This window comes from Equus asinus, chromosome 13 (assembly GCF_041296235.1).
Source record: "Equus asinus isolate D_3611 breed Donkey chromosome 13, EquAss-T2T_v2, whole genome shotgun sequence".
In the NCBI taxonomy this organism is placed as follows: domain Eukaryota; kingdom Metazoa; phylum Chordata; class Mammalia; order Perissodactyla; family Equidae; genus Equus; species Equus asinus.
In genome coordinates, this window is record NC_091802.1 from 6,131,122 (window position 1) to 6,156,726 (window position 25,605).

The 25,605-nt window shown below is 39.6% G+C and overlaps 1 protein-coding gene across 1 annotated transcript in view; it reads right to left on the minus strand.

Annotated features, from left to right (window-relative positions):
• The window catches only part of COX10 (cytochrome c oxidase assembly factor heme A:farnesyltransferase COX10), a 126,448-nt gene that overhangs the window by 95,871 nt on the left and 4,972 nt on the right, over window positions 1-25,605 (minus strand). Inside the window, exons 3-4 of the mRNA XM_014864185.3 lie at window positions 23,969-24,290; window positions 1,834-1,958 (exon numbers count right to left, since the gene is read on the minus strand). Coding sequence (XP_014719671.1) covers window positions 1,834-1,958; window positions 23,969-24,290 — 447 coding nt within the window. The remainder of the gene's footprint in view (window positions 1-1,833; window positions 1,959-23,968; window positions 24,291-25,605) is intronic.

Sequence of the window (25,605 nt, forward strand, 5' to 3'; positions counted from 1 at the left end):
ATCTAAACTCAGCGCTTCCAAAGTTTCTAAACTGCGGGCTATGTTCAGCTTCTGTAAATTTCTGCCTAAATGTAAATCAGTCCATTTGTTTTCCCCTCCAGATACTTTCTTGCTACGACAGGTTTTTGTTTTTTCCTTGATAAATTTTTGAACCACCTTTTTTAGGGCTGCAGGAGGTTCCAAGTCAAGGTGACTCTGTATTACCTTTTATAGTATTTTGGGATTTCTGAACCATTTGAAGTGTATTAGTTTGTTGTTGCTGTTGTTTTCGGGGTTTTTTCCTGAATCTCCATACTTTTATTTTAAATTTTTTACTTAAATCTATGTAATTTAAACAGGAGACAGCACTTCGTATCTCAAGGATAAATGCAGCTCTTCAGTTTATAAAAGAATCCTGAAAACTCGAATGCATTTCTGGCTTAATCTTATGACCTAGATTTATAACTAAATAAAAGTAATAATTTAAAAAAACATTTTGAAAAATAGACCCAAAATAGCCAGATAAATCCATTTTGCTTATACTGCTTTTTATTCAAATTTTCATTAAAAACATTCATTGTGAAATCATGATTATTCTCTTAGCCAAGAAACACAGGCGGGTAGCAAAAGGAAGGAGCGACTTGGAAGAGACGGCATCGTGGTTCACAGAGGGGACAATACTTTGGGTAAAGCAGTAGGACTGACTTTGAATCTCACTGTAAGACTGTCTGTCATTAAAAATAACAAAAAAAATAAACTTTATTGGAAATAGATTGATCCTTCTCTAAATAGCTGATAATGCATTGTAAAAACATAAGGATTTTAGGCATTATCGAATTAAAATTCTCATATTTTGCAGACTACCAACTGATACATCCTCTCAGCCAAACTGTTTTCCTGCTGGTAACTTGAATTCCTGTTTTAAAACTGTGCCAACTCCTCTTGGGTGTTCTGGTGATGAAAACGACTTTCCTTAGGTTTTAGTCAAGACTTTTTCACTATACTATCTTAGGAAAAAGCCACAATGTTGGGGCATACCACAACGACCAGGCAGGGGGAAAAACTATTTTAGAAAATTATTTTGATGTTTAAAGTAATAGAGGCTGGGGGAAGATGCATTAAAAATAAAGGCTTTGGGCCAGCCTGGTGGCACAGTGGTAAAGTCTGCACATTCTGCTTAGGCGGCCTGGGGTTCGCTGGTTCAGATCCCAGTTGTGGACCTACACATCACTTATCACGCCATGCTGTGGCAGGAGACCCACATATAAAATAGAGGAAGATGGGCAGAGATGTTAGCTCAGGGCAAATTTTCTTCAGCAAAAAGACGGGGATTGGCAGCAGATGTTAGCTCAGGGAAAATCTTCCCCCCAAAATAAAAAGCTAATTAATTTTTTATAAATTCTAATTCCATATACCAAGTTTACTGAATGCTAAATTATTGATTAAAAAAAATAGATATGTTTGTTTAAAATACATCGTTTTGTATAGTGGTGGCTTAAAATGCAAACAAATCAAACCAAAGAAAGAATAACACAAAATAACAATATGCTCAAGGTAAGGTACCTGACGTGGCAAAGAGCAGAAAGTCTGATGGCCCTAACCCAGGGAATCCTGGGCACTTGAAGCCGACTCTCTATTGCTGCCTCACCTGAACAGATCTGAAAACCATTCACTCCAAAGAAAAGACAAACTGGTTATGCAGCCTGCAGACTTCTAGAGGACAGACAGTGTTACAAGTTCATGGCACCTCTCCATCTAGATATATGATTCTGGAAGGTTTTTGTAAATGCATCAGTACCACAGTCCAGGAACAAGTAATGATATCATGACCCAGCTTAAAGGTGACAGACTGACCTGATTGATGGAGTTGGCAGCACAGGACGCAAGGCCTGTCCCAAGCAAAGTAAGCAGGAAACAGGGCCAGTCGAAAGGTCCCGGAGCTAGCGCAAACCCAGCTGAGGTGGTGCTGACGACAAGAGCTGCAATACAGAAACAGAGCAGATGTCACACGACCAACGCAGGCTCCAGACCGTAAAAGCCAAAAACAAGCCATCTCTCACATACGCCAATTGATTACATTAATAACACAGACTACAGGCTGATCTTTCATTAAAAAAATCAAGGAGCAGGCCCCATGGCCTAGTGGTTAAGTTCAGCATGCCCCACTTCAATAGCCCAGGTTCAGTTCGCAGATGTGGAACTAACCACTCATTGGTGGCCATGTTGTGGTGGTGACCCACATACAAAATAGAGGAAGACTGGCACAGATGTTAGCTCAGGGCAAATCCTCCTCAGCAAAAAAGAAAAAAAAGAAAAGCAAAAAAATTTTCTGATTATACAAATTACATATGTTCATTATAGATTTAACTCCATTATACTCGAGTAAAAATTAAGGTTGGTATTTCAGATTCAATCATTTACTTATTCATTCAACAAACATTTACTGAATACCTAATTCATGATCTTTACTACGCTAGGCATTAGGCATTATAAGGGATAAAGGTATATAAGGTCTCATTCCTGCTCTCAGGGAATTTATTTGACAAGGTGATGAGAGACATACATTAATAACTATAACACAAGGCATCAAACAATAAGGGTACCAATTCTGTGACAAGCTCCAGGCAACTTGTGTGGAGGGACTCCCCTTACAGATGATGGTCCTGGGGGCCAGAAGATGATTAGATGATGACTGGAAGGAGACAATAATCCTGAAGCCACCAACAAGAACAAAGAGGCAAGGTGCAGGGCAAGGCCATGCAATTCAAGCATCCCCCAGGCTGCACCTTTTCTATAGGGCCTGGTCTTTCTTTTCTGGGGGTTCACAGAAGCTGACAGGGTCAGAAAGTGTCTAAGAGTGGTACTGACACAGGGCTGTAGGAGTTCACTGGAAAAAGGGTCAGCACTTGTGGCTTAATCAGGGAAGGCTTCAAGAAGATGGCATTTCAGCTGGACCTTCAGGATGGGATGTAAGCAAAAGAGGAGGATGGTGGGATGGGTAACGCTACAAGTGGCTGGATAATTCCAAGAACAGGCACAGGGGCAAAAAAGACCAATGTCAAGAGTCTAACGTATGTGTGACACCATCTGCCTAGATTTTTAAGCCAACCATCTAGGAGTCTCTCCTTTCTCACCCTCTCTACCTCTCATCTATTGCCAAGTACTGTCTGTTCTACCTCCACAACGCATTTCAAACCCATCTCTATCGCCACCAGTCCAACGGCTCTCAACCAGGCGTGGTTCTGCACCCCATGGGACATTTGGCAAAGTCGGTAGACATTTTTGTTTGTCTGAACTGGAGGGGGCAGACATTGCTGTCCTCTAGTGGAGAGAGGCCAGGGATGCTTCTAAACATTCTATGGTGCACATGACAGACCTGCATACTGAAGAATTTTCTGGCCCAAAATGTCAATACTGCTGAGGTTAAGAAATCTTGATCTAGTCCAAGCCATTATCTTGCCCGGACAACTGCAAGGGCCTCCTCCCTAACTGGTCTCCTCACTGCCACCCTGTTCTTCTCTAGAACGATATTTTTAAAATGTAGCCAGATGCTATCTGACACTGCACTTGAAATACAAACACGCACTTTCCCCTCCATAGAAGCGCGCCTCGTGCCCCTCTAGCTCGCTCACGGCTCTCCCACCGCGGAGGTCTTCCTCGCGCCCCTCTCCTCTGCTCCGGGGCACAGCCTGAACTGGCCTACATACAGCACTATAGGTCAGAACACAATTCATATAAGTACAGCCAGCAGCAGCAAAAAACCACATGGACACAGGGCCAGCAATCAAAGACAGAATACTTATGGGGCCTGTCCAGTGGCGCAGGGGTTAAGTTTGCACACTCTACTTCAGCAGCCCAGGGTTTGGATCCCAGGCGCAGACCTAGCACCACTCATCAAGCCATGCTGTGGCAGGCATCCCACATATAAAATAGAGCAAGATGGGCACAGGCGATAGCTCAGGGCCAATCTTCCTCAGCAAAAAAGAGGAGGATTGGTGGTAGAGGTTAGCTCAGGGCTAATCTTCCTCAAAAAAGAAAAAAAAAAAAGACTATTTATTTCAAAGAAAACATCCTAGAAGAAACTTTTATAACAACTTATGTGACAAAGAAAATGCCATAGTGATTCCAGGCTTTGAAAACAGTAGTTGCAGGTGCATATAAAAGGACATTTTACCCATGTGCAACATGGAAAGAACAGCCTCTCCTGTAATGGTTCATTTAACCACACCTGATCATATTTAATGATCACCAAGAGAAGCACCATTTTTAGAGCAAACAACAAAACTCCTTTTAGGATACTCAAACAGCACCCTTCTCTGAAGAGGCTTTTTCATTCTTTAGGATCACCAGCCCATAAACTGCAAAGCCTCATAGGCAGGCTGGCCTTCTAGAATGAGAGTTATCTTGTTCTGCACAACCCTGCAACTCTCCAGATGGGTTAGGCAATGCCTCACATATGCCCTGTGTGTAGTGACAACCCAGGACTAGACAAAAAATCCTTCACACCCAGGCTACTTCTCAGTTGTATCAGAAGAATGCCACCACCCACGAAGAAAGATTGATGGCGTCACCAGGAGAATTTGAGGGAAAAGAAACCGCAGGGGTTTCCCTCTCAAAACGAAATAAGTAAACTTCTTTTGTCGATAGAGTAAATCAGTCAAAATAATTCTTGATTCTATTTTAAGGCCTTGAACCTTAATACAAATGTAGGCTGCTTATAAACAACTATGGTAACTAAAAGAGCATAGGAAATCCACAATAACTTTCTCAATACATAATTACTAATTATATTTATATATTACATTTATATATTATATTTATATTATATTTATATGTTATATATATACTTAATATATATAATTATATATTATAATTACTCAATACATAATTACTAATACATAATTAGTAAAATCAAGAGTCACCAAAATAAAGAACTCCTTTGGATATCTCTAAATATTCAGACCAACATTTTGTGTTGTGCTTTACAAACAAATTTAAAAAATCAATTACCACCACAGTGGACAAGATGGCACCATAATCACCGGACTGTCAAAATAAAAATGCTATAAAAAGACAATTTACTTTGTTTAAAATCAAAAAGGGTATGTAGTTACGCAAAAGTAAAACCATTAATTCAGAGGAGAAAGTATGTTGTTTTCTTTTTATTCATCTTAGAGCTTGACTGAGTGATGAACAATACAGAAAGCACATCAAATTTCTGACTAACGGGTCAACTGATAAGTTGAGAAGAGATAGAAAGTGCCTTTTGAAAAACTGACAAAGGGAAGAGGACAATGTTTTAGTAAAATAAAACAATGACTACATTTAAAAAATGCAAATACTGCCAAATTTTAAAATATACAAATTGTAAGTGGTAATACACATAAAAAAATGATAGGGGCTATTATTATAATATTATTATTATTGTAGAGGAGGAAATTTGAATTTTGTAACACATTTCTAAAAAATATCAAAAGCTAACAAAGAATGTATTTATACTTACTTCATCAAAGCAATTAATTTAAAGAAAGAGAAAGGCAGAGAGGATTGATAAATTGTACACGTAAAATTGACCAAAGCAATATTCTCATACGGCACTGCCACAACTGTAATTAAACTTTTCATTGATTTCCTGGGATTCATTACATGGAATCATTTTGCAACATCAGGATCTCATTAAAGGTGAATGTAATATATTCTTTCATTAATAACACTTGAAATTATATTTTATTTGGTAATCTCATATTCTGTCCCTTCACAGATAAACATAAAATCAATGTTGCCATGAAGCATGACCCATCCAGTACAGGCCTGGAAGCACTGTACTACAGGCCTAGGAATGACTCTGGACACCCAAGGAAGAATAATATTCCCACCCAGTGGACCCTGACCCATGCCCATCCCCGCCAGCCAGTGAACCACAAGCTTCCCCATGAAGGGAGACTCAGCAGTAGCCTGTGCAGGTGTCTAGTGATAAAGGCAGTCCTGACTCTAGGCCCATGCTCAGCACAATGGCAGCAACACCAGCCAATCTCTTCTGAACCACAAGCCTGACCACAGACTGACCAGTGCCACCTTCTTCCAGGTCCCATCATTAACAGGATTCACCAAATACCGTCTGCTGTCTGCCTGCCTACCCCATGGGAAATTTTTACTTATGCTCTCTGTAATTTTTCAAATAAATCTTAGTTTGAAACAGTCATAAGCTGGGAAGGATGGCATCAGTGCAACAGAGGTGTAGACAAGTATTTGAAGGCGGTGGCAGAGGCCTTCACTATGGAGTAAATGTAAGTGATTACAGTAAGGAGCTCCACCTAACCCCCCAACTCAAAGAACAGTAACATCTTACCAAGTCAAAGGGAACTCAGTGTCAACGAGTCTGATCTCTGCCCTGATGTAAGAATTCCTTCTACAACCTTTCAGATGGATGCTACCTCTGAATCTGGGGACAGGAAGTTACTTCTCCCTGGGAAACTCCTATATAGAAGAGCTCTAGCTGTTGGACAGTTCTCTCTCAAACGAAGTCGAATCAATTTCCTTGAAATACCTACCTGCAGATGTAATTTCTGTCTTCTGGAACTTTGTCTCTCTTAGCACAACGCTTCAGTCGTGCAAATATAACTTTCCCACAGTCTCTGCTTCTTCAAACTAAGTGTCCCCAGTGACCAAACACCTTAGACATCCATGCTCCTGTCCTGTTCGTGCTGGGCAACACCTTTTAGAGATATACTAGTTTTTCACTATGACAAAAGCACTCAGCACAGTGCCCAGCAAATAAAAAGGGCTTGTAAGGGGCACTCTTGGTAATTATTAAAATATGGTTCCTGGAGTTCTAGAAGACATATTTCTCTGGCCATTAAGCTTAGACTTAGCATGTCAAAGCAGGACCTTAAGGAACTTTGAGAAGCAACAAAGGCTCTCCCACAAGCTCCATATGCTTCTGTCTTATAATCTAAGGTCCCTCTCTGCTGCTCTTATGGGACTGGCTGGAGAGCAGTGTTTGCAAACAGGGACTATCACGACAACGGTAAAAAAGAAATTCACACTGGCAAAGCACTTTACAATGCCAAAGTGCTTTTACATGCATTTAAATCTTGGAAACACCACACTTCAAAGTAGGGACACTTTGTCCCTACTGCAGTGGGTGTAGTGGACACTTCACAGGCATGGGAAGAAAATACGAGAGCTTTCACTTATATTTGACTTTTCAATTCTTTTCAAACATGTATTCTGTGTGTCTTAAAATGCATATAATACATTGGTGTAAGAGTACATGAATTTTACTTACAAATAACTATATAGTTTTGTGTTATATATGACATATTTATATACAATAGCATAAACAGTATAAATATCCGTATTGTGCACTTAAAACTTTTTTTACTGATAGGGTAAGTACATGATTAACAAACTTTGGAGAACTCTGATCTAAAGCAAACAGCAAGGAAGCAATGGTAGAGATTAACATCTGATTTTATATATGGAGATCCATGTGCAAATCAATGGTAGTGAACCCAATCCAGGGTCTAATCGAGGGAGTCATATGGTTTGTGGATATCTGGCTCTCCATTTGATGGATATTCTTCAACAACTACTCCAAAGACTCATTTTCAGAAGAAGAAAACTCACCTAAGTGATGAGAAGATACACACACAATCACCAAGCTGAATACAAAACCACAAACCAGGCCAGCAAAGCTTGAACAACACTGTCTCCCAGCACACAGCCCACAATAACGTTTCTTATCCCCCAGGTCTTAAGGGGAATCGCAGTGAGTCGCAGAGGAGGGAGCCCCATATCAGGGGAGGGAAGAAGCCTGGCTGCGGCTGCCCATACTCTGCTTCTGCAACAGAGGGAGCTTTATTGGCCACCAGTAAACAGGTAAACCTCAGCTTTGCAGAGCTGGGAGCGCAAGTATAGCCAACCTCCCTAGTTCTAATCTCACAGGATGCTTTCCAGAGCAGCAGGGACCACTTGAAAGCTTTTGCCTTTTCCAACAGGAAAGAGGTTTCCTTGGAGAAGCAGCTTTATCAAGAGTGATTTTTCTTTAAAAGACTCACTACTTTGAGAACTATTGGTCTCTGAGCATAAGCGTAATGGAGGCCCTTTATCTCCTTTCTGAGATCATCAATTAAAAATAACTACAAGGATTATAGTAAAAAACTGGTCATTTACATCCTGCTTTTTATCTCTTTTAATGCCTCACTATTTTTTAGCACTGGCCCCAAAAGGATTAAGTGAAAAACAAAACTCCAATAAAACAATTTAGATGATTATCAACTCTGATAAAAGATTTGGTAAAATAAAACCACTGGCTAAATGAGAATTTGAGATTCTCTACATATTTAGAAGTATCCCTGTGATCTATTATATCTCATTATCCTTGAGGGCAGATACTAAGCAGTATTGTAATCCAAATCCTACAACCTGAGATGGATTCTCTTTAAAGTTCTTTTATGTACAAAGTTGACAGAAAATAGGCAGTTAATGAATCTGTGTAGTTTTGTTTGTGTGTGTCCAAGCAATGGAATGTTTTTGTTAGTGGATCTTAAAGTTCAAAATTATATAACTTAATTAAGAGGCAGGAATTGAGTCTTTTCTGATTTTCAAATAAACATGTATTTTTTTACTTAATAGTTATACTTACGATTTCCTCCTCTCTCTTCATTTCTATTAACATCTTAAGCTTCAAATGGTTCAATTTCTCATTTAAGTGAGTTTTTTAGGCTTCACGGCTTAGCAGCGTTCTCTGAACCTCCTGACAGTCATCTTACCAACATACATATCAAAGAAGCTGGTAATTCTAATGCTTACTGTTAAGTTCAGATAAAAAAAGTCAATTGATGAGAGACGGGGTGTTTTTTTCTCAGCCACATTAAAGGATATCAATCAGGGGTAACTGATTACAAACCATAACTACTTCTGGTTAAAAGATAAGATTTTTTATAGAGATTTTTAATAACACAGCTGCAAAACTAAGAACTTTAATGGGGCCTTCCTGTTTTCCTCTTTCTTTTTTCATATACTTAATGACCAAAGCTGGTCCAAAAACTCCTGGGACCATATCAAAGTTCCCAACTTCAAATTGACTGGGCAACAAACGCTGTTACCAAAATACAACATTTAAGTATGGTCCCCAAGGCAAACTAACCAGGAAGCATTCGGTTTGCATTTACAGTTAGCATTCAGAAAAGGGAAATGAAGTATCTATCAGGTCTGTTAAATAAATACATAAGTAAAAGCTGTTTATATCTAAGTTAATTACGAACATTAATTGTATGAATGTGAGCCCCTAAGCTTGTTCTTCCAATTACGGTTTTTCCTTGAACCATCTAAGCTCTTCTACTTTGCCATCCTATTTTTAGTTTTTTTCCTTTTCAACAAAGGAAGATTTCTTCTCAATATACTTAATAATCAACATTTTTTTTTTTAGTAATTAACTAAAAAACTTTTCCCATAAAACTGGTGCCTATCAAACTTTTACGAAGTGGAAATAAGTCTTTTGAAGAATGAGTTTGGCAAGAAGGAATTGTTAGTTGAGCAGTTTTCACTATTTCAAAAATTCAATGAACTTTTAGAGAAACACAGGGGGCCACCTTCAATCCCCCATAGTTATGCTGAGTACAAAATATGGTAGAACAGATCACAAACCTCAGGACACAATGACAACAGGTGAAAGCGACACTGTAAAAAGCAGACAGAGCAAGTACAAAGCAAAGCAGCCTACGGTCATCTGGTTCAGGGACATTACCTTTCAGTCACCGTTAAGCATTCAACTACTACAGTACAGCTAAATAATAAATTATTTGTAATTAAAAGGCTAAGCTGCTCAAAATTCTTCAACTAGTGGCAACAGAGTTCCTTATACTCCTTTTTCCATTGAGCTTCTATTTTCTGAGCACCTATTATGTGCAAAGCAAGAGCCAGGCAATGAGAATGCAACAGTCAACAGGACAGACGTGGTCCTTGTCCTCTTGGCCCTCACACACCGGTGAAGATGCAGACATGCCAACAGGCATTACAGCACAGCGTGTGAGTGCTTCAGTGGGTGAAGTCAAGGATGCTGCGAAGAATCCAGAAAGGCTTCCTAACCTAGAAGCCTTCACTAATTCATGTCAAAGTTGGAGATCACAGAATAAGGAGGAGTTAGCCTGGTGACTAGGGAAGTGGGTGAGAGGTATGGCGGCTGGGGGGATGCACAGCAAGCGCAAAGCCACAGGGTGAGAGAGTGCTCCAGATAAACATTCATTTCCCACCTAGAGATAAAATATCATGAAGTATAAACACGGACAAAACTGCACCCCTGTATTTTTTTTTTTTTTTACAAAACTCTGATATGATAGCATTCTTCTTTTCGTTCTTTACCTTCAAATTCACTACCCCGCTTCTTACAATAAAAAAACAAGCTATTAGTAAAGTTAAACTATATGATACACTTTAGAAAGGTTCTCCAAAATAAACAGTTGAGCAAAACTTTTTTAGTAAAGAGATAACCTTGTAACATTCTTTCAAAATTCACTTCTTTAAGTGTTTCATTCCTTAATCTTAATAAATGAGATGCTATCATACTTTGCTTTGAACTGGAAACCAAGCCCTTGATAATGCCCCAAAATGATCATTAGGCACCTGGGCAGGTCTGACTAGAGGGTTGAGAAGCAGCATTTGGTTCCCTCTCAGATTTAGATGACACGCCCTGCCTGGAGGAGAGAGACCTGCTTGGATTTGCAGAATGGAAGGGGCCTCCCAGGTACCACAGTAACGGCTGTCTGCTGACAGGAGGTTGGGAGGGGAGGGAAACAGGTCGGGGGATGGGGGGGCAGCAGTGACAGGTGAGAATTCAGATAAATTGAGTTACTAGGAAGTTGCAGAGTTCCCATTTGATGAGAACTCAATCCATATTTTTGTTTGAAACGGGAAGCAAGGTAGTTTGCTGAGAGTGAAGAGTAGGAAAGATGGTGTTGAGTGAGTTCTCCAGATAAGAAGAGTTTCTCAACATATGTTCTGGGGACCACCCTTTACATGGCCATCGGTTAAAATGCAGATTCCCAGGCCCCACCCCTGAGCTAGAGTGAAGGAGTTTATGGAGATGAGGCCCAGAAATTAGCATTATAACAAGTTCTCCACGTATCTCAGCCAGCAAATGAAGTTTCAGAACCACTAAAGATGGTGAAGTTCTCTAAGTTGATGGTAGAATTTGGGGTGAAGAAAACTAAGCAAGATGCCAAAGCCCTCAGTGACTGCTGGAGCGCAACAAAGAAGTGAATGAGAGGAAAGTTTCATGGTGCCATTTCCTTGTTTAGCTGAAGTTTCACCATCAACCTAAGCTTTTTTAGTGCAGATGTACACTTGGGCTAGTTGGCTTTCCTCTGTGGCACACTCCGGTACTGACAATTCCCCAACACAAACTCAGTCTCAAAATGTGTATCTGATTATCAAGAGCATGGGGAAAAGCTGGTGACACACCGGTACACATCCACAACCACTACTGGAAAAGTGAACGGCGAGCTGGCAAGTCAGTCTTCGTTTAAACACACCACACAGGAGGCGCATGCGTGCGGTGGGAGGCCCAGAGCAGACTGGGGGTGGCAATTTAGCTTCTTGGGAAAACTGGGTAATGGAGAGGTGGGCAGCCTCACGTCCTCTTCCTGGAAGGGCACGACTGCACAGTGAGATAGCCCATTGGGCACTATGAGGACACAGAGAAGTTGGCTACTGACAGAGTTGACTAGGCTGGATCTTAGATGCTCCGGCTTTTAAAATGAGAAAGGTAAGAATTGTACCATACTTGACAATCTCCCTTGCAGCTGGAGATAGCCATGTTGTACAGTCCTGGCCAGTGAGATATAAAGAGAAATTCCTATTAAGAGCTTTCCTTCCCAAATAAAAAGGCAAAGTCTTAGAAGGAGGTTTCTGCCTTTCCACATTGTCCCCTTTCTTCATTCTTTCTGCCTGGAATACAACATGATGATGGCAGACTGTAGCCACCTTATGTCTTGAGGACAAAAGCCACAAGCTAATAATTACAGAACAAAAGGCCCAGAAATTAGCATTATAACAAGTTCTCCACGTATCTCAGCCAGCAAATGAAGTTTCAGAACCACTAAAGATGGTAAAGTTCTCAAAAAGAACAAAAAGAAGGAACGAGGTATGTTGACAACATCCTTGAGGACTAGCTCTAGACTCCTAATTTCGGATTCCTTAATACAAGAGAAAAATAAACCCTGTGTTTGTTTAAGTTACTATTCTTCAAGTTTTCAGTCACGTGCGGCTGAGCACATTTTCAGCTCATAGTTTTTCTCTTCCTTAAAGTTGTCAATATTTCTTGAGAATGATTATCATCCACACGAAATTTATCTTTACATTCCTCTAGCATCTACCACAGCATCTTACACTTACAATCAATTCAATTAACATCAAACTGAATTTAAAACAAATGAATCATCAGAAAACAGACTAGCCTAGATGAATAGAATTTTCATCTAAATTAGAACATTAGCTAAAGCATCTACGTGGCCCACTTCCACCACAAAACAACTGGAATGATGGAATAAAAATGAAAATTGGAGATAAACCCACATCAGCAATAAATTAGATAAAGGCAGGATATTAAAACCCTCAAGAAATGCTTGTTAAATATAATACAGATGAGACGAAATTGAAGACAGTTGCTGAGAGCTGACATTACTTTCATTATTTGAACAGCAAAAAATTAGACTACCTAAATATCAACAACAAGGAAATGGATAAATATGGGAAATAAAGGCTATGTGACAGGATAGCCTGATATGGAGAGGTGAGGAGCGAGGAGCAGAGGCCACGGTGGACACCGCGGGCGAGATGGACTCAGTGCATGCAAAGTCCCTTTCGCATCACAGCAGCAGTGTGTAGAGGGAGCTGCGTCAGAGACAGAGGGAGAAAAGAGTGGTCACACCAAAAAGAAAGCAGAGCCTCGCCTTGACATAATTCTCACTGGGACGAGGGAGAAACCTTTCTGAGGACCTTAACCCAGTATAGCAAGACACCCACTACCACCACGCCCAGGCACAGTGTGGTAGTCTTCCAGCTCAGCAGGCAGTAGCAGTAGAGAACACACTATATGCTGAGAGTAGAGGCAGCCTACACACAAATCCACACTCAGGGAGTAGGACGCTGGTACTGTGGTTTCAAAGACATGTTGCAAAAACTTGTCATAGAAAAAGTTCCCTTACTGGTACCCTCCTCCACACCTCCCTCAGGCCACAGGTTATCCTAGTGATGTAAACTGATAGCCTCCAGCCTCTAGCTTAAAATGCAAGAGAAGTCCAACAGCACCAAGTTAAACTGTTAGGTGATGGAGAACAATCCGACCGTGCACTCATTCAGCCAACAGCCAATGAGCACTACTAAGCGCCAGGCGCTGCTTGAGGCAGAGGGGATGTGACAGCGCAAACAGACCAACACCCTGTCTATCTGGAGCCTACACTCCTTTGGGGTCTGACTACTGCCTGGAATAGTCTGTCTTCAATGATGAATGGATAAAGATGAAGAGAGGTAAAGTGGGTCAATGAAAAACTTATAAAGAAGATTTTACAACATAAAAGAAAATACAGGTAGCGTGGAAGAAAAAGAGGTTGAATCTATTTCTGAAAAAGATGCATCACAGAACCAGTAGACTACAAGCTCCTCATAAAGAGAAAGACCCATGAGGCAGGAGCTGTCAGCCACACACTCCCATTCTATCCATGACACCTTGAAGGACGCACTTGGGACAAAATGGTCTCAACGAACAGCAGGTGAACGAGTAGAAAAAAGAAAAAAAAATCCCATGAAATAGGTAAAGTGGATTAAGAAAAGCATACAGAAACAAAAACTGTCACAGCAGAATGTTAAAAATCATGAAAAGTAATAAAAAGTAGACGGCACAAAAATCAAATCAGTGCAGTACCTACATCTCAGAGGATCCTTCACAATGAAGCAGAAAATCACAGTGAGGAAAGCAGGCGGAGAGAGTATAACGTAGAGGCAAGTATACTGGAGAATGAAATTATTGCTATAAATAGGAAAAAGGAGACACCCTGATCATCATTTGCTTGGCTAACTGAAAAACCCAGGAATCAAGTGAAAAAAATTTTTTTAAATATCCCCAAATTAATTTATCAGCAAATGTACACAATCTATTTAAAGAAAACTATAAAACTTGAGAGGCAGAAAAGAAGACTTGGATAAATGAAAATGCTGTAATACAGTAAAGATCTCAATTCATCACCAAATTAATGTGCAAATATGTTGAAATTCCAATTAAAATACTAACAATGTTTTGGGATTAGGGGGATTAAGGTGTGTCCAGGGGTAGAGCTTCACGAATTCTTAAATTTGCTAGAATGACAATCAACACTGGTTAACAACATTAAAAAGTGGGTATATCTCCACCTTATCCCATTGTCCAAAATACATTCCTATAAATAAAAAATTTAAATGTAAAATATAAAATCATAAAAACATAAGATTAAAAACATAGACAAACATTTACAAATCTTTTGTGGGAGAGCCTAAGCATGATATAAAAACTAGAAACTACAAGTAAAAATACTGATAGATTTGATTACATAAAATCAATGTTTGTATATCAAACTAACAATAAATGAAAACAAGAAGCAAATAACATATAAGGTATGACATTATAATAGGTACATGTAATAGGCTCAAATCTTTACTATATAAGGAACTCTTACAAACAATAAATAAAGACAAACACTGAAGAGAAGAGAAGAAAGGATAGAAGGCAAACAGGCCATTCACAAGAGAAATACAAATCCCCAATCAACATATGGAAAATATAAAACCTCATCAGCAGTTTTAAATTCTTATTTTAAAGCTCAAGTGCCACTTTCACCCATCAAATTGGTAGAGTTATTTAGAAAAATATATGCAAAGAACTGAACAAAATGTGTATCAAGACCCCATTTTTATAAAACAAACACAACAGAAACTGTATATACATTAATATAATAATTAGCCATTCTTGAACCTTTACTACATGCTAGGTCCAATACTAAATTATTCATCTGCATTATCTCACAAAATCTTCCCAACAATCCCATGAGGTAGGATTCTCTCTACTTTACAGAAGAAACTGAGGCTTAGAGGTTTGGGAAAATGTGCCCATTATCACACAGTCAATCAACAGTAGACCAGAGATTCCAGCCCTGCCAGACTGACTCCAGAGGCTGTTCTGTTAACGGTGCAACACAGACCATGCACAGAAAAACACTGACAACCGTACGCAAAAAAGTGGTTACTGCAAGTCCCGGAGGGGACTTTTTGCATATTATTATGTGTTTTGGTCTTAATAAAACAGTACTTATTAAAAAAAGGTCAGCAAAAACAGGGTAAACATATTGATACAAAAAGATATGCACAGAATAAGAATTTTTAAAAATCACAGACAGCATTCACATTAGGATCTTACCTTTGTTTAAAGTGCAAAAATATATGAACGGGATGTATAGGAAAAAATCTAGAATACACCAAAATCATCAAAATGGTTATTATTCTGAGAGAGTGGAATTACCGGGGGATTCCATTTATCTCATTTTTGTTTATCTGTATTTTCTTTTTTTCTACATTAAACACTTAATAATAAAAATACTACTTAACATTTAATAAGTAAATAATTACTAAGGTAATTATTCAAAATATAAATTAAAATTCAAGAAATTATAATTCCACTCAATTAATATTTTTATGAAATTGTGGGAACTCTCTTACACCCTATCTGACAGCTGAAGAGAGAAGTTGACTTTTAAAAACTATAGCAAGCAATCTAAAATAAAATTGTATCCTCTATTCCTGTTTTTTTTTGTTGTTGTTCTTTTAATAAAAAGCAGCATTCTAGGCTCTAGGGGAAAAAAATCTATACATTGATAGACTGTAGTTTATATCAGTTCCATCAACAGCATAACCTATTGGTTCCAATAAATAATCTATCTTCACGTTCTGGCCTCAGAAAATGTGTTGTAGCTTTTCAGCACAGATGCTATTCAGGAAAAAATTTCTGCTTTTTATTGACCTATATTAAGTATAAACTCACTTGAGCACTAAAGCCTCTTATGATCCTAATCCAAATAAAATTTCTTTACCCCAGTGTGGTCCCTGCAACAAACTCCAAAAACATATTGTAAATAGCTCTGTTGGCAAGAGAAATTCAAGGGAGACATATTAGTACTTCTTTATAAACCAGTCTTACTTCCTCTCATAGAAAAAAAAATCTTTAAATGGCCCAGATCCTGGCAGAAATGTCAAGGCATCAGGCTGCTGCTACCCTACAATATTACAAATAAAATGTAAGTATGGTCACTATACGGCCCGTCACTTACTCTACAGTTACTTATCCTCGGTGTATTACAGGTATAAACAAAAGGGGGAGTAGAACGAAAGACTAGTTCTATAAAAGCGAGCGCTGACTCCCAGATATTTCTGCCCTGGCTATCATTAGCTATAAAAGAATTGTCCAAGATGTTAAGAGTCTGAAAGAAATCAATTGACAGATACCAGGGATTTTCTTAAAGAAAAAAATCCTGCTGACTCCAAGACATGTGTGAATTCAAGTAATAAACTATAGAGGGAGGAAAAGGTCAAATAAGAGGGTAGGGGTCACCCAAAGGGTGCTGCCTCTTTAAATGGAATAACCAGAAGGAAATGACTTTAATTCAATTAGCTCATCCAGAAACCTGGGGCATGGAATATATAAAATGATACTAGGGGAAATTTACTGCCCCAGCACTTTTCCATCTGTAGCTGTAGGGGAGGCTCTGCTCCCTGTTTCCTTGGCGCATCCTGCTTTTGCATACCTCTCCTGTGTGGTCCAGATTCTGCCCAGCTGGCTTTTCCTGCTGCCAGTGGTGGCAAGGGCTGCTCTGGCTCTCACTAGGTGAGTTCTCCCCACATCCAGCCAGACCACTGGGTCTGGGACCGGCACCCGACCTGCACAGCACCTTCTCCACTTTCTTGAAGGGTGGTCCAGGACCACCTGCACCAGCTCATCTAGCATGCTTGTCAAAAATTCAGATCTCTGGGTCCTGTCCCAGGCTGGCAGGATCTGAATCCCTGGGCACAGCAGCCAGGAAGTGTCATTTTAACATGCGTACCACGTGAGCTCCTTAGCACAGACAAATGGAAACCAATGAGTCTGTGTACACTACACAACACAGCATGTACAACTAAATGAGCAATTTCATCATCCAGACACCATGTTTTAGATATCAAATCCTGCATCTGGAATGTCTATTTAAGATATACAACACTGTAAGGTATATAAAAGGAAAAGCAATACAATAGCCAGTATGAAGGAAAAGAAGCTGTGGCCAAAAAAAACATTGATCCTAAACCAATTATCATACTTTCCCCTCTGTTCCTAAAGAAATAAGAATTATGAGAATAAGCTTTAAGAAATCATTTTAAATTAATTATTTAAAGTAGCTCTTTTAAGACTCTACGAAGAAGAAACATTGATAATTATTTCCTGATTGAGCAGTCAGTCAACACTGACTTCCTAAAGGCCAAATAAAAGAACTCTTTCTAGTCAGACAGCTTAGTAGACCTCTAGCATTTGAAAGTGTTGATTACTTTCTTTACGAACTGTGTCTTCTCTTTTGGCTTCTGCAACAAAGCCCTTTCCTTTTTCCCTCTCTCTGACCATTTTTTCCTTGAAGGCTCCATTATACACTCTACTCAATCTTTAAAAGGGGACGAACCCCAAAGGCCTGTCCTTGGCTTCTGCTCTGGTCACTCTACATGCTGGCCCTTGGCAACCTTGTTCATTAAAGCTTTGCAGCCAACTCCACACTGAAGATGCCTTGTCCTTCCAGCCCGATGCTCTAACTGAGGTCCTGTCCTTGACAGCCCACTGCCCACAGCACCTCTCTACTGGGTATGCCAGCATCAACTCAGATTCCCCGTGTCCAAAACAAAACTCATCTCTTCCCCCCAAACCTGTTTCTCCCTTCAGGATTCACATTCCTCAGTCTCCACACCACCATTCCTCTCTACCAGAAGGCTGGGAGTTTTTCTAGAGCAGGGGCAGCAAACACAAATGCCTGTTGGCGTACCCAGGTAACAAACTGATTTTTTATTTAACAAATAAGTGTATAGCTCTTAATACAGATACTTCTATGTAGTTTGCAAATGTTACCTCAGGTAATACGGATCTTCCTCCACTTAAGATGGGGTTACTTCCCGATAAATTATCAAAAGTCGAAAATGCACTTAATATACCTCACCTACCGAACATCACAGCTTAGCCTACCTTAAACGTGCTCAGAACACCTACATTAGCCTACAGTTGGGCAAAATCATCTAACACAAAGCCTATTTTATAATAAAGTGTTGAAGATCTCATGTAAGTTATTGGATACTGTACTGAAAGTGAGAAACAAGGTGGCTGTCTGGGTACAGGGTGGTTCCAAGGGTACCACTTGTTCACCCTCATTATCGCAGGGCTGACTGGGAGCTGCGGCCACTGCCACTGCCAGCATCACAGAGAGGATGGGACCACATTATCTGTAGCCTAGGAAAAGATCAACATTCAAAATTCGAAGCACAGTTTCTACTGAATGCATATCGCTTTGGCACCATCATAAAATTGAAAAATCCTAAGTCAAACCATTCCAAGTCAGGGACCATCTGCACCCAGAACAACCCTATGAAATAGGTATTATTACCTCTAGTTTACAGATGGGTAAACTGAGGCACAGAGAGATCATGAAACTTGCTCAAGGTCACTCAACTAGTAGAAGCCAGGATTTGAATGCAACGAGTCTGGCGCAGAGGACAATATACTCTGTTCTCTCTCAGAGAACTGGGTTGGGTGCATGATAATACGGAGCATAGGGCCCAGAGAAGCAGAGAATGCTTGCTTCATCTAGTCAAACTCTTCGCAACTCCATGTCCTAAAGCTTTTAGTTCACGTGTCCCCAGCACTCTACCATGTCTGCCTAAGGTTCTGCTCATTCTATTTCTGTAATGTGCCCCTTCCCCATCACAGCCTTAGTTTAGCCCTAAGTCATTTCTCTCTTGACCACCACTGATCCGTCTGCTGTCATTCTTGCCTCTCAGCAGTCCATGCTCCATAGCCAGGGTCAGCAAACTTTTTCTCTAAAGGGACAGACAGGAAATATTTGAGGCTTTCCAGGCTATAAGTTTTCTGTCACAATTACTCAACTCTGGCGATGTAGCAAGATATCAGCATAGAACAAATGGGTGTGGCTGTGTTCAATAAAACTTTATTTACAAAAGCAGGAGACCCTTGCTTAACAGTACTACCACAGCAGTTTTCTTAACCAATCCTATCCCTTATGCTGAAATATACTCCAGAGGTCCCCAAACCTTAAAGAATATAGTAAAAATATAAAAGTACCAGAAAAAAATATGAGTGAATATGTTTATAACCACAGGGTAGTGAAAATCTTTCTAAGCATTCAAAAAACCCTAATAAATTTAGATATATAAAAGTTAAAAATCTCACTGGGGCAAAATAAGACAAAAACAACAAAACATCACAAATAAAGTAAAAAGAAAAAGCAAACTACGAAAAAAATTTTTTAATGTATTTGATAGATGAAATGCTAATTTTCCTTATTTACAAAGAGGTCTTAAAAAATCATTAAGAAATAACCTAGGATATAAGCAGAAAATAGTAGAAGGAAAAATACAAATGATCAAAATAGAGCAAAAGATGTTAAATCTCACCAAAACTTAAAAAACGAAAACTAACATACACAAAAATCTTTTCAATCAAATAGGTAAAACTGATATAAAGACTGTTTATGCATGAGCATGGAATCCAGAGGGAATTAGATTCCCACATGCTACTGGAGGGAGTGTAAATTATACCATCTTTTCTAGGAACAAACTGGTTGCTCCATCAAAATTAAAACATTTAAATAAGCAATCACATTTCTAAACACTTATTCTACAGATAGACTAACGTCAGTATCCAAAGACTTATGTACATAACAGTTAATCATTGAACGGCTTTTAATAGCAAAAAACCGGAAACACCCTAAAGGTTTACCTGAAGAGGATTAGTTAAGTAAACAATGGCAGTTCCATATAATGGAATAGTATGCAGGGGAGCAAATACCGTCAGTGAAAGTTCTACTCTTATGAGAAAACGGCAAGGTGTAGAACTCTGTGTGTGTGTGTGTATTGATCCTATTTCTATCAAAATGCATAACCACATCTACACCTTTATATCTGCACATCTGAATATATATAAGGCTACATTTCAAGCAGGGCAGTTTATCCAGAATGGATGGGAAGGGTACTTTTTCCGTCTAAGATTCATGCTTCTGTATTATTTGAACATTTTTTTTTTTACAATAAGTTTATAGTTTAGTATAATCAAAAGCTCTTAAAAGATAAACAAACAAGACAAAACACAAAGTGATTGTGTTCTCCAAAGAACCTTCCAAGACTTTCTGCTGCTGGGATATAAGAGCCAAACCCTTCAGCACGAAATACACGCCAATCTGAGAACACTGTCCTGCCCAACCCTTCGACCCCAGTCGGTGCCTCTTCCGTATGACGTCTGAGTCATACGGCGTTACTCACAGGATACTGCAGCTTTCTGAACGTGCCAGGATGGATCAAGCTTCTTTACCTCTGCTTATAGTCCTTGCCTTCTCTGCTAGTAAATACTCACTCACCTCAACCCCCTCCATAGGCAGAAACACTCCTTCTCTGGTGCCCACTCTACCTTATGCATACATTGTCATAACACCTATAAAATTAGTTTCCCTAATGATGGATATCGTAATAATAATAATATTAATCATAACTAATTAAGTGCCTATAGGGTGCTGGGCACACAGGTGTTTTACTTGCAAGGTCTCATTTAATCCTGACGATGAGGCTATGAAGTACCATTATCTCTATTTTACAGGTAAAGAAACTAAGGCACTCTAAGGCTAAATAAATTGCCCAAGATCACAGAGGTATTAAGAAAGAGTTTGGGGTTGGAAATACAGATGCATCGGCCATAGTTGTTTTATCTTTATATATGTGTATGTGTGCAAAATCTCCCCACTAGACTATCAACTTTATCTTGAGGACAGAAATCATGTATGAGTTATCTCTGTATCTCTAGCTTCCAGCACAATGGGGTTCTTGGTGGACATGGAGTAAATACCGAAGGCAGGCAGCCTCTTAACACTAAAAGAGGACCTAAGAGTCGTCATCTAGCTCCACCCACTATACAATGCAGGACTCTCTTCTTCAACTTCCCTCAAAGGTGATCTCCCTTTGGTTAGTTCCAGATAAGGACCACCGCCTTACAGGACAGCCCATTTCACATCTGGATAGTTCTCCGAGGACTCTGCCTCATGCTGAGAGGATCTGCCGCCCCGTTAGCACTGGCAATTTCCTAGTTCTGCCTTCCGGACTATACATGAGCAGCACTGCCCCTTTGAATCAATGGAGCTACAGACATCAGCAGATTTGCAGACGGCTATCATGTCTTCGTTCTCCTTTTCCTCACCCTATGTCTTCCCCCTTCCTTCTCTTTTCCAAGCAAAATAATCTCATTCCCCAAGTGAAAGGGTTTCTACATCCCCACTTCCTGGTAGTTGCCCTCCGCTGGAGGACTTCAGTTTGCCAATTCCTCTCTTAAAAGCAAACCCCTACCAAGTGAGAAGCACTGTTCCTAGATAGCTGGAAGTACTCAACAAGTACATGGCAGGATTTCTGGGCTCAAAATCTGAGGGAAAATATAACATACATTAAACAGACACTCAAAAGTACCTGTAATTATTTGGAAACTAACCTTTGAGGGTCTCCCATGTGTCAGGCATGCTGCTGGGTACTCTAAATGCATTATGTGATTTAATTCTTAAATGGTTTATTATTATTCCTACTTTATGGATGAGGAAACTGTCTCAACAAGGTCAAGAACTGCCCACAGTCTCACTGGCTAGTAAACGTCGCAGCCAGGATCCGAGCTGAAATCTGCTTGACTTTGAGCCATATCCTGAGTTTGAGAAGGGGGACTTGGGCCAAGAGCAGGCGAGAGAAGACTTCATGGGGAAGCCTGGAAAGGATCTGACTGGACCTAAGACAGGCAGACCAGTCTCCACGGAGGAATGAGTACAGTGGGGTAGAAGGGGACAGCAAAGGGGACAAGAAGTATGTTTCTAGAGAAGAGTTTAATCATTCTAGATTACAATGCTCCTTTAAAATGGGGCAGAGTTGAAGCAGCAGGAAAAATGGAAGAACTATAGACTCCTGAGTAGGTTAGGAATATATGAAAGCAATGTTTTAGGAAGGTTAGTCTGGCAGCCCTGGGCAGCACACATTCCAGTGCGGGGAGAATGAAGGCACAGAGAACAGCTAGGAGCTGCCACAAAACCAAAGACCTCATATGTTTTGGACCTGAACTAGGATAGTAGTTTCAGAAACAGGGATGAGAAATCATACAGGCATTACGGTGGTAAGAGATGGATGTTAGACTAGCGACGAAGGGGAGATTAAAAGAATGATTCTAAGATTTCTCATCTGGGAGAAGTGAAGAAGGCAGGTATTACTGACCGAAATGGGATAAGAAAGGAGAACTGATCTGCAGTGAGGGGGAGACACTGAAGTGGATGTGTTAAATGATGGTGCACAGAGAGAGAAGCTCCTGCTGGTGACAGAGGTCACTTCTGATGCCTATGGACTGAGAGGCCTCATTTTTTGGATGACATCCTGTGATCACATCTTATCTATAGTCATTCTTAACATGTCAACAACACTCAAACCACTTGTGTAAATGACAAAAGATAACTTCTTTAGGAACGTGATGATTCCTTGCTCAGCTACCAGGAAGCACTCAGGCACGATTTCAAGGACACCACCTGGAACTCGTTTCTCGGCTTCAGAGTCGCACTCTGTTAAGACTTACGGTGATTCTTCAGCTCCTTTGTCAGACTCCCTATGTCTGCCATTCCTCCAAAAAAACATTTTCTTTAAGTGAGCTTGGTCACCAAGGAAAGAAGTTGTCTGGTTTACCTCCTTTTACCCTGGATATCAAGCTCAACTCTCTTGAAAAACAACAAACGAAACAAAAACCACTCTTTTCCTGATCTTCTCTACTCTCAGAAGTCTCTGTCTCAGCTGTTCGCTTCCTGATTTTGATCCAATAACATTATTTGTCACTTTCTGTCCTCAAAGAGTATCTGGTTTAACTTTATCATTCACCCACTGCATTTTTTTCTTCTTATTCTCATTCAAGAAGAAAAGGAGAGACCAGGTCTTCAGTCTGCAGGATGACCCAGAACATACATTCTAAACAGGGTTAGCCCAGAATGAGCTATTTCTAAGTTTCGCTATAAGATGGGATGATGATAACAAAGCTCTGACTGACTCACGGCATGGTTGTAACAACCAAATGACATAATTATGGGTTAATACCCAAATGCATGCAATAAAATTTGGTGTGGTTTGCTACAATGAGGCAAAAAAATCTAGTTCCAAACCTCCTTTCAGAGAAGCCTCATGACAAAGTCCCTGCACACCTGGACAATCCCAGAGGCCCTACGCAAGAAGCAAAACACAGCAGGGAGCTGGGAGTCCCAGTGCCACTGTGGGCTCACTGCACAGCATGCACAGCAGCGCAATCCTTCCTGTTTTCAGAACTCAATAGACAGAACTCATGACCTTACCGCATGTTCAAAGAACAGCAGGTGTAAAAACACAAAGGACAAGAAAATCAGCAGAATAAGCATTCTACTTTAATTGCAAACAAAAGAGAGACTATTTTTAGTACAATACGTTTAGTGCAATAGTATTTACAATTCTGTGTAAACAGAATTCAAAAACTTTGATTTTCAAGCCCAATGAAATTGAAGAGAAGAAAAATACTAAGAGAGGATCTGCAGTTTCAAAATATTCCCTTTGGGGCAGTAAATTAAATTAGCTTTTTGTTTAACTACAGAGAAATTTCGAGTAAGACTCTAACTATCCCAGAAAAAAAAAGTACCTGTGAGTTTGATTTTGGACAGTCGAGCCAGAATTCCTGGTAGATCGTCCACATGCAGCTTCATCTCTTTCCACTGTTTTTCCTCTTTTGTTGCGTTTCCCACATCTATTGAGGCTTCAATTACTGAGGCAGATTCTAGTTCTATCAACTCTTTTTCATTTGCCTTTCTGGACAAAGGCAGGCTGGGGGGTGAAATAGGTCTCAACTCATGTACTTCTGCTTTGGCTTGACCTGAAGATGTTTTCTCAAGGAAAGGAGATGTCACTGGTTCTGGCTTCGGTTTTACTTGCTGGTTGAGGCTTCTGTTCAGTTGTGTGACATACTAAACAAAACAGAATATGTTACTATAAAACCAAGGCCCCCAAATACTCTTAAATGGTTTTGTAGCGACATCTTCCACCAGACCAACTTTTATGGTACTTGAAAGATTTTCCCATAACTTTATAAATACATGATGAATTAACTAACATTAGTGTTTGTTACATGGCAATCACCATACTAAGAGATATAGATAATAAAATTAATGCCTCGGGAATGGTTTTCAAATTTTATGGCTTATAAATCCTAGGAATTTAAGTTCCTTGAAAGAAAGAAATTTATTTCTTATTCATCTCCTCCAGAATTTTCCCCAATGTAGCACCAGAAATTGGAGATCTACTATTCCAAATACAATGAGAAAGTTTTTTATAGTCAAGAGCCCAAGTCAACCTGTTGACTTTCCATGTTCCTAGCAAACAGTGCAGAGAGGGGCTCGGTGGTAGGGTATATCCAGGGCTGGGTGACCTCACGGCAGTGTGTGTGTGGAAAGAGCATGGGGCTTAGAGTCAGACAGTCTCTATCACTCGCGAACAAAAAGTAATAACTACGACCTACATTCGTGAGGTAATTTACAGTTTTATATATCTTTATAACTTACATAATATTTATCTCATTTAATCTTCTCAACAGTTGTTAAAGAAGATGGATCATTATTAGTTATCTCTCTCTTTAATTTACAGATAAGGAAATTAAGGCATAGAAATAAACTAATAGAGCCAAGAGTCAACAACCACTTAGTTATGGGTGGCCCTGGGACTTGGAGCCACCTATCCTGATAACTAGTTAAGTGCCTTTCCCATTATATCACAAAGGATTGAAATTATATATACAATCTTAGAAAGGAATTACAATGAATGAATTCATGAATGAATCCAGAGTTCTGCTTATATAAAAACAGGCATTATACATATTTGAGATTCTCTTCTACATATCCATTATCTTTGATCCCAAACTTAAAAAGTCTGAACATTTCTGGAAATTTAAACCTCTTATCAAAACAATGAGTTTTATTAAGATTTTAAGTTAATTTTAAGTTAAAGTGGGAATTTTAGGTTGAAAAAAGATGAGACAAACGTCAAATAGGACTTTAGATTATGAATCTGCTATTCTCTCATGCTTGCACTATAATTATGGGTTTTTAGCTGTCATTTCTCCATTCTATGATCCTTTTCTATTTGAGAAAATAGCAAATACCCTCACTGGTAATTAAGAGTAAGTTACATGTTGCCTACAATAATCACAGAGCCAACCTAGATCAATGCCTATAAGAAGACTGAGATGTATTATCAATGCTCACTATAAAATGCCTAGCATATTAC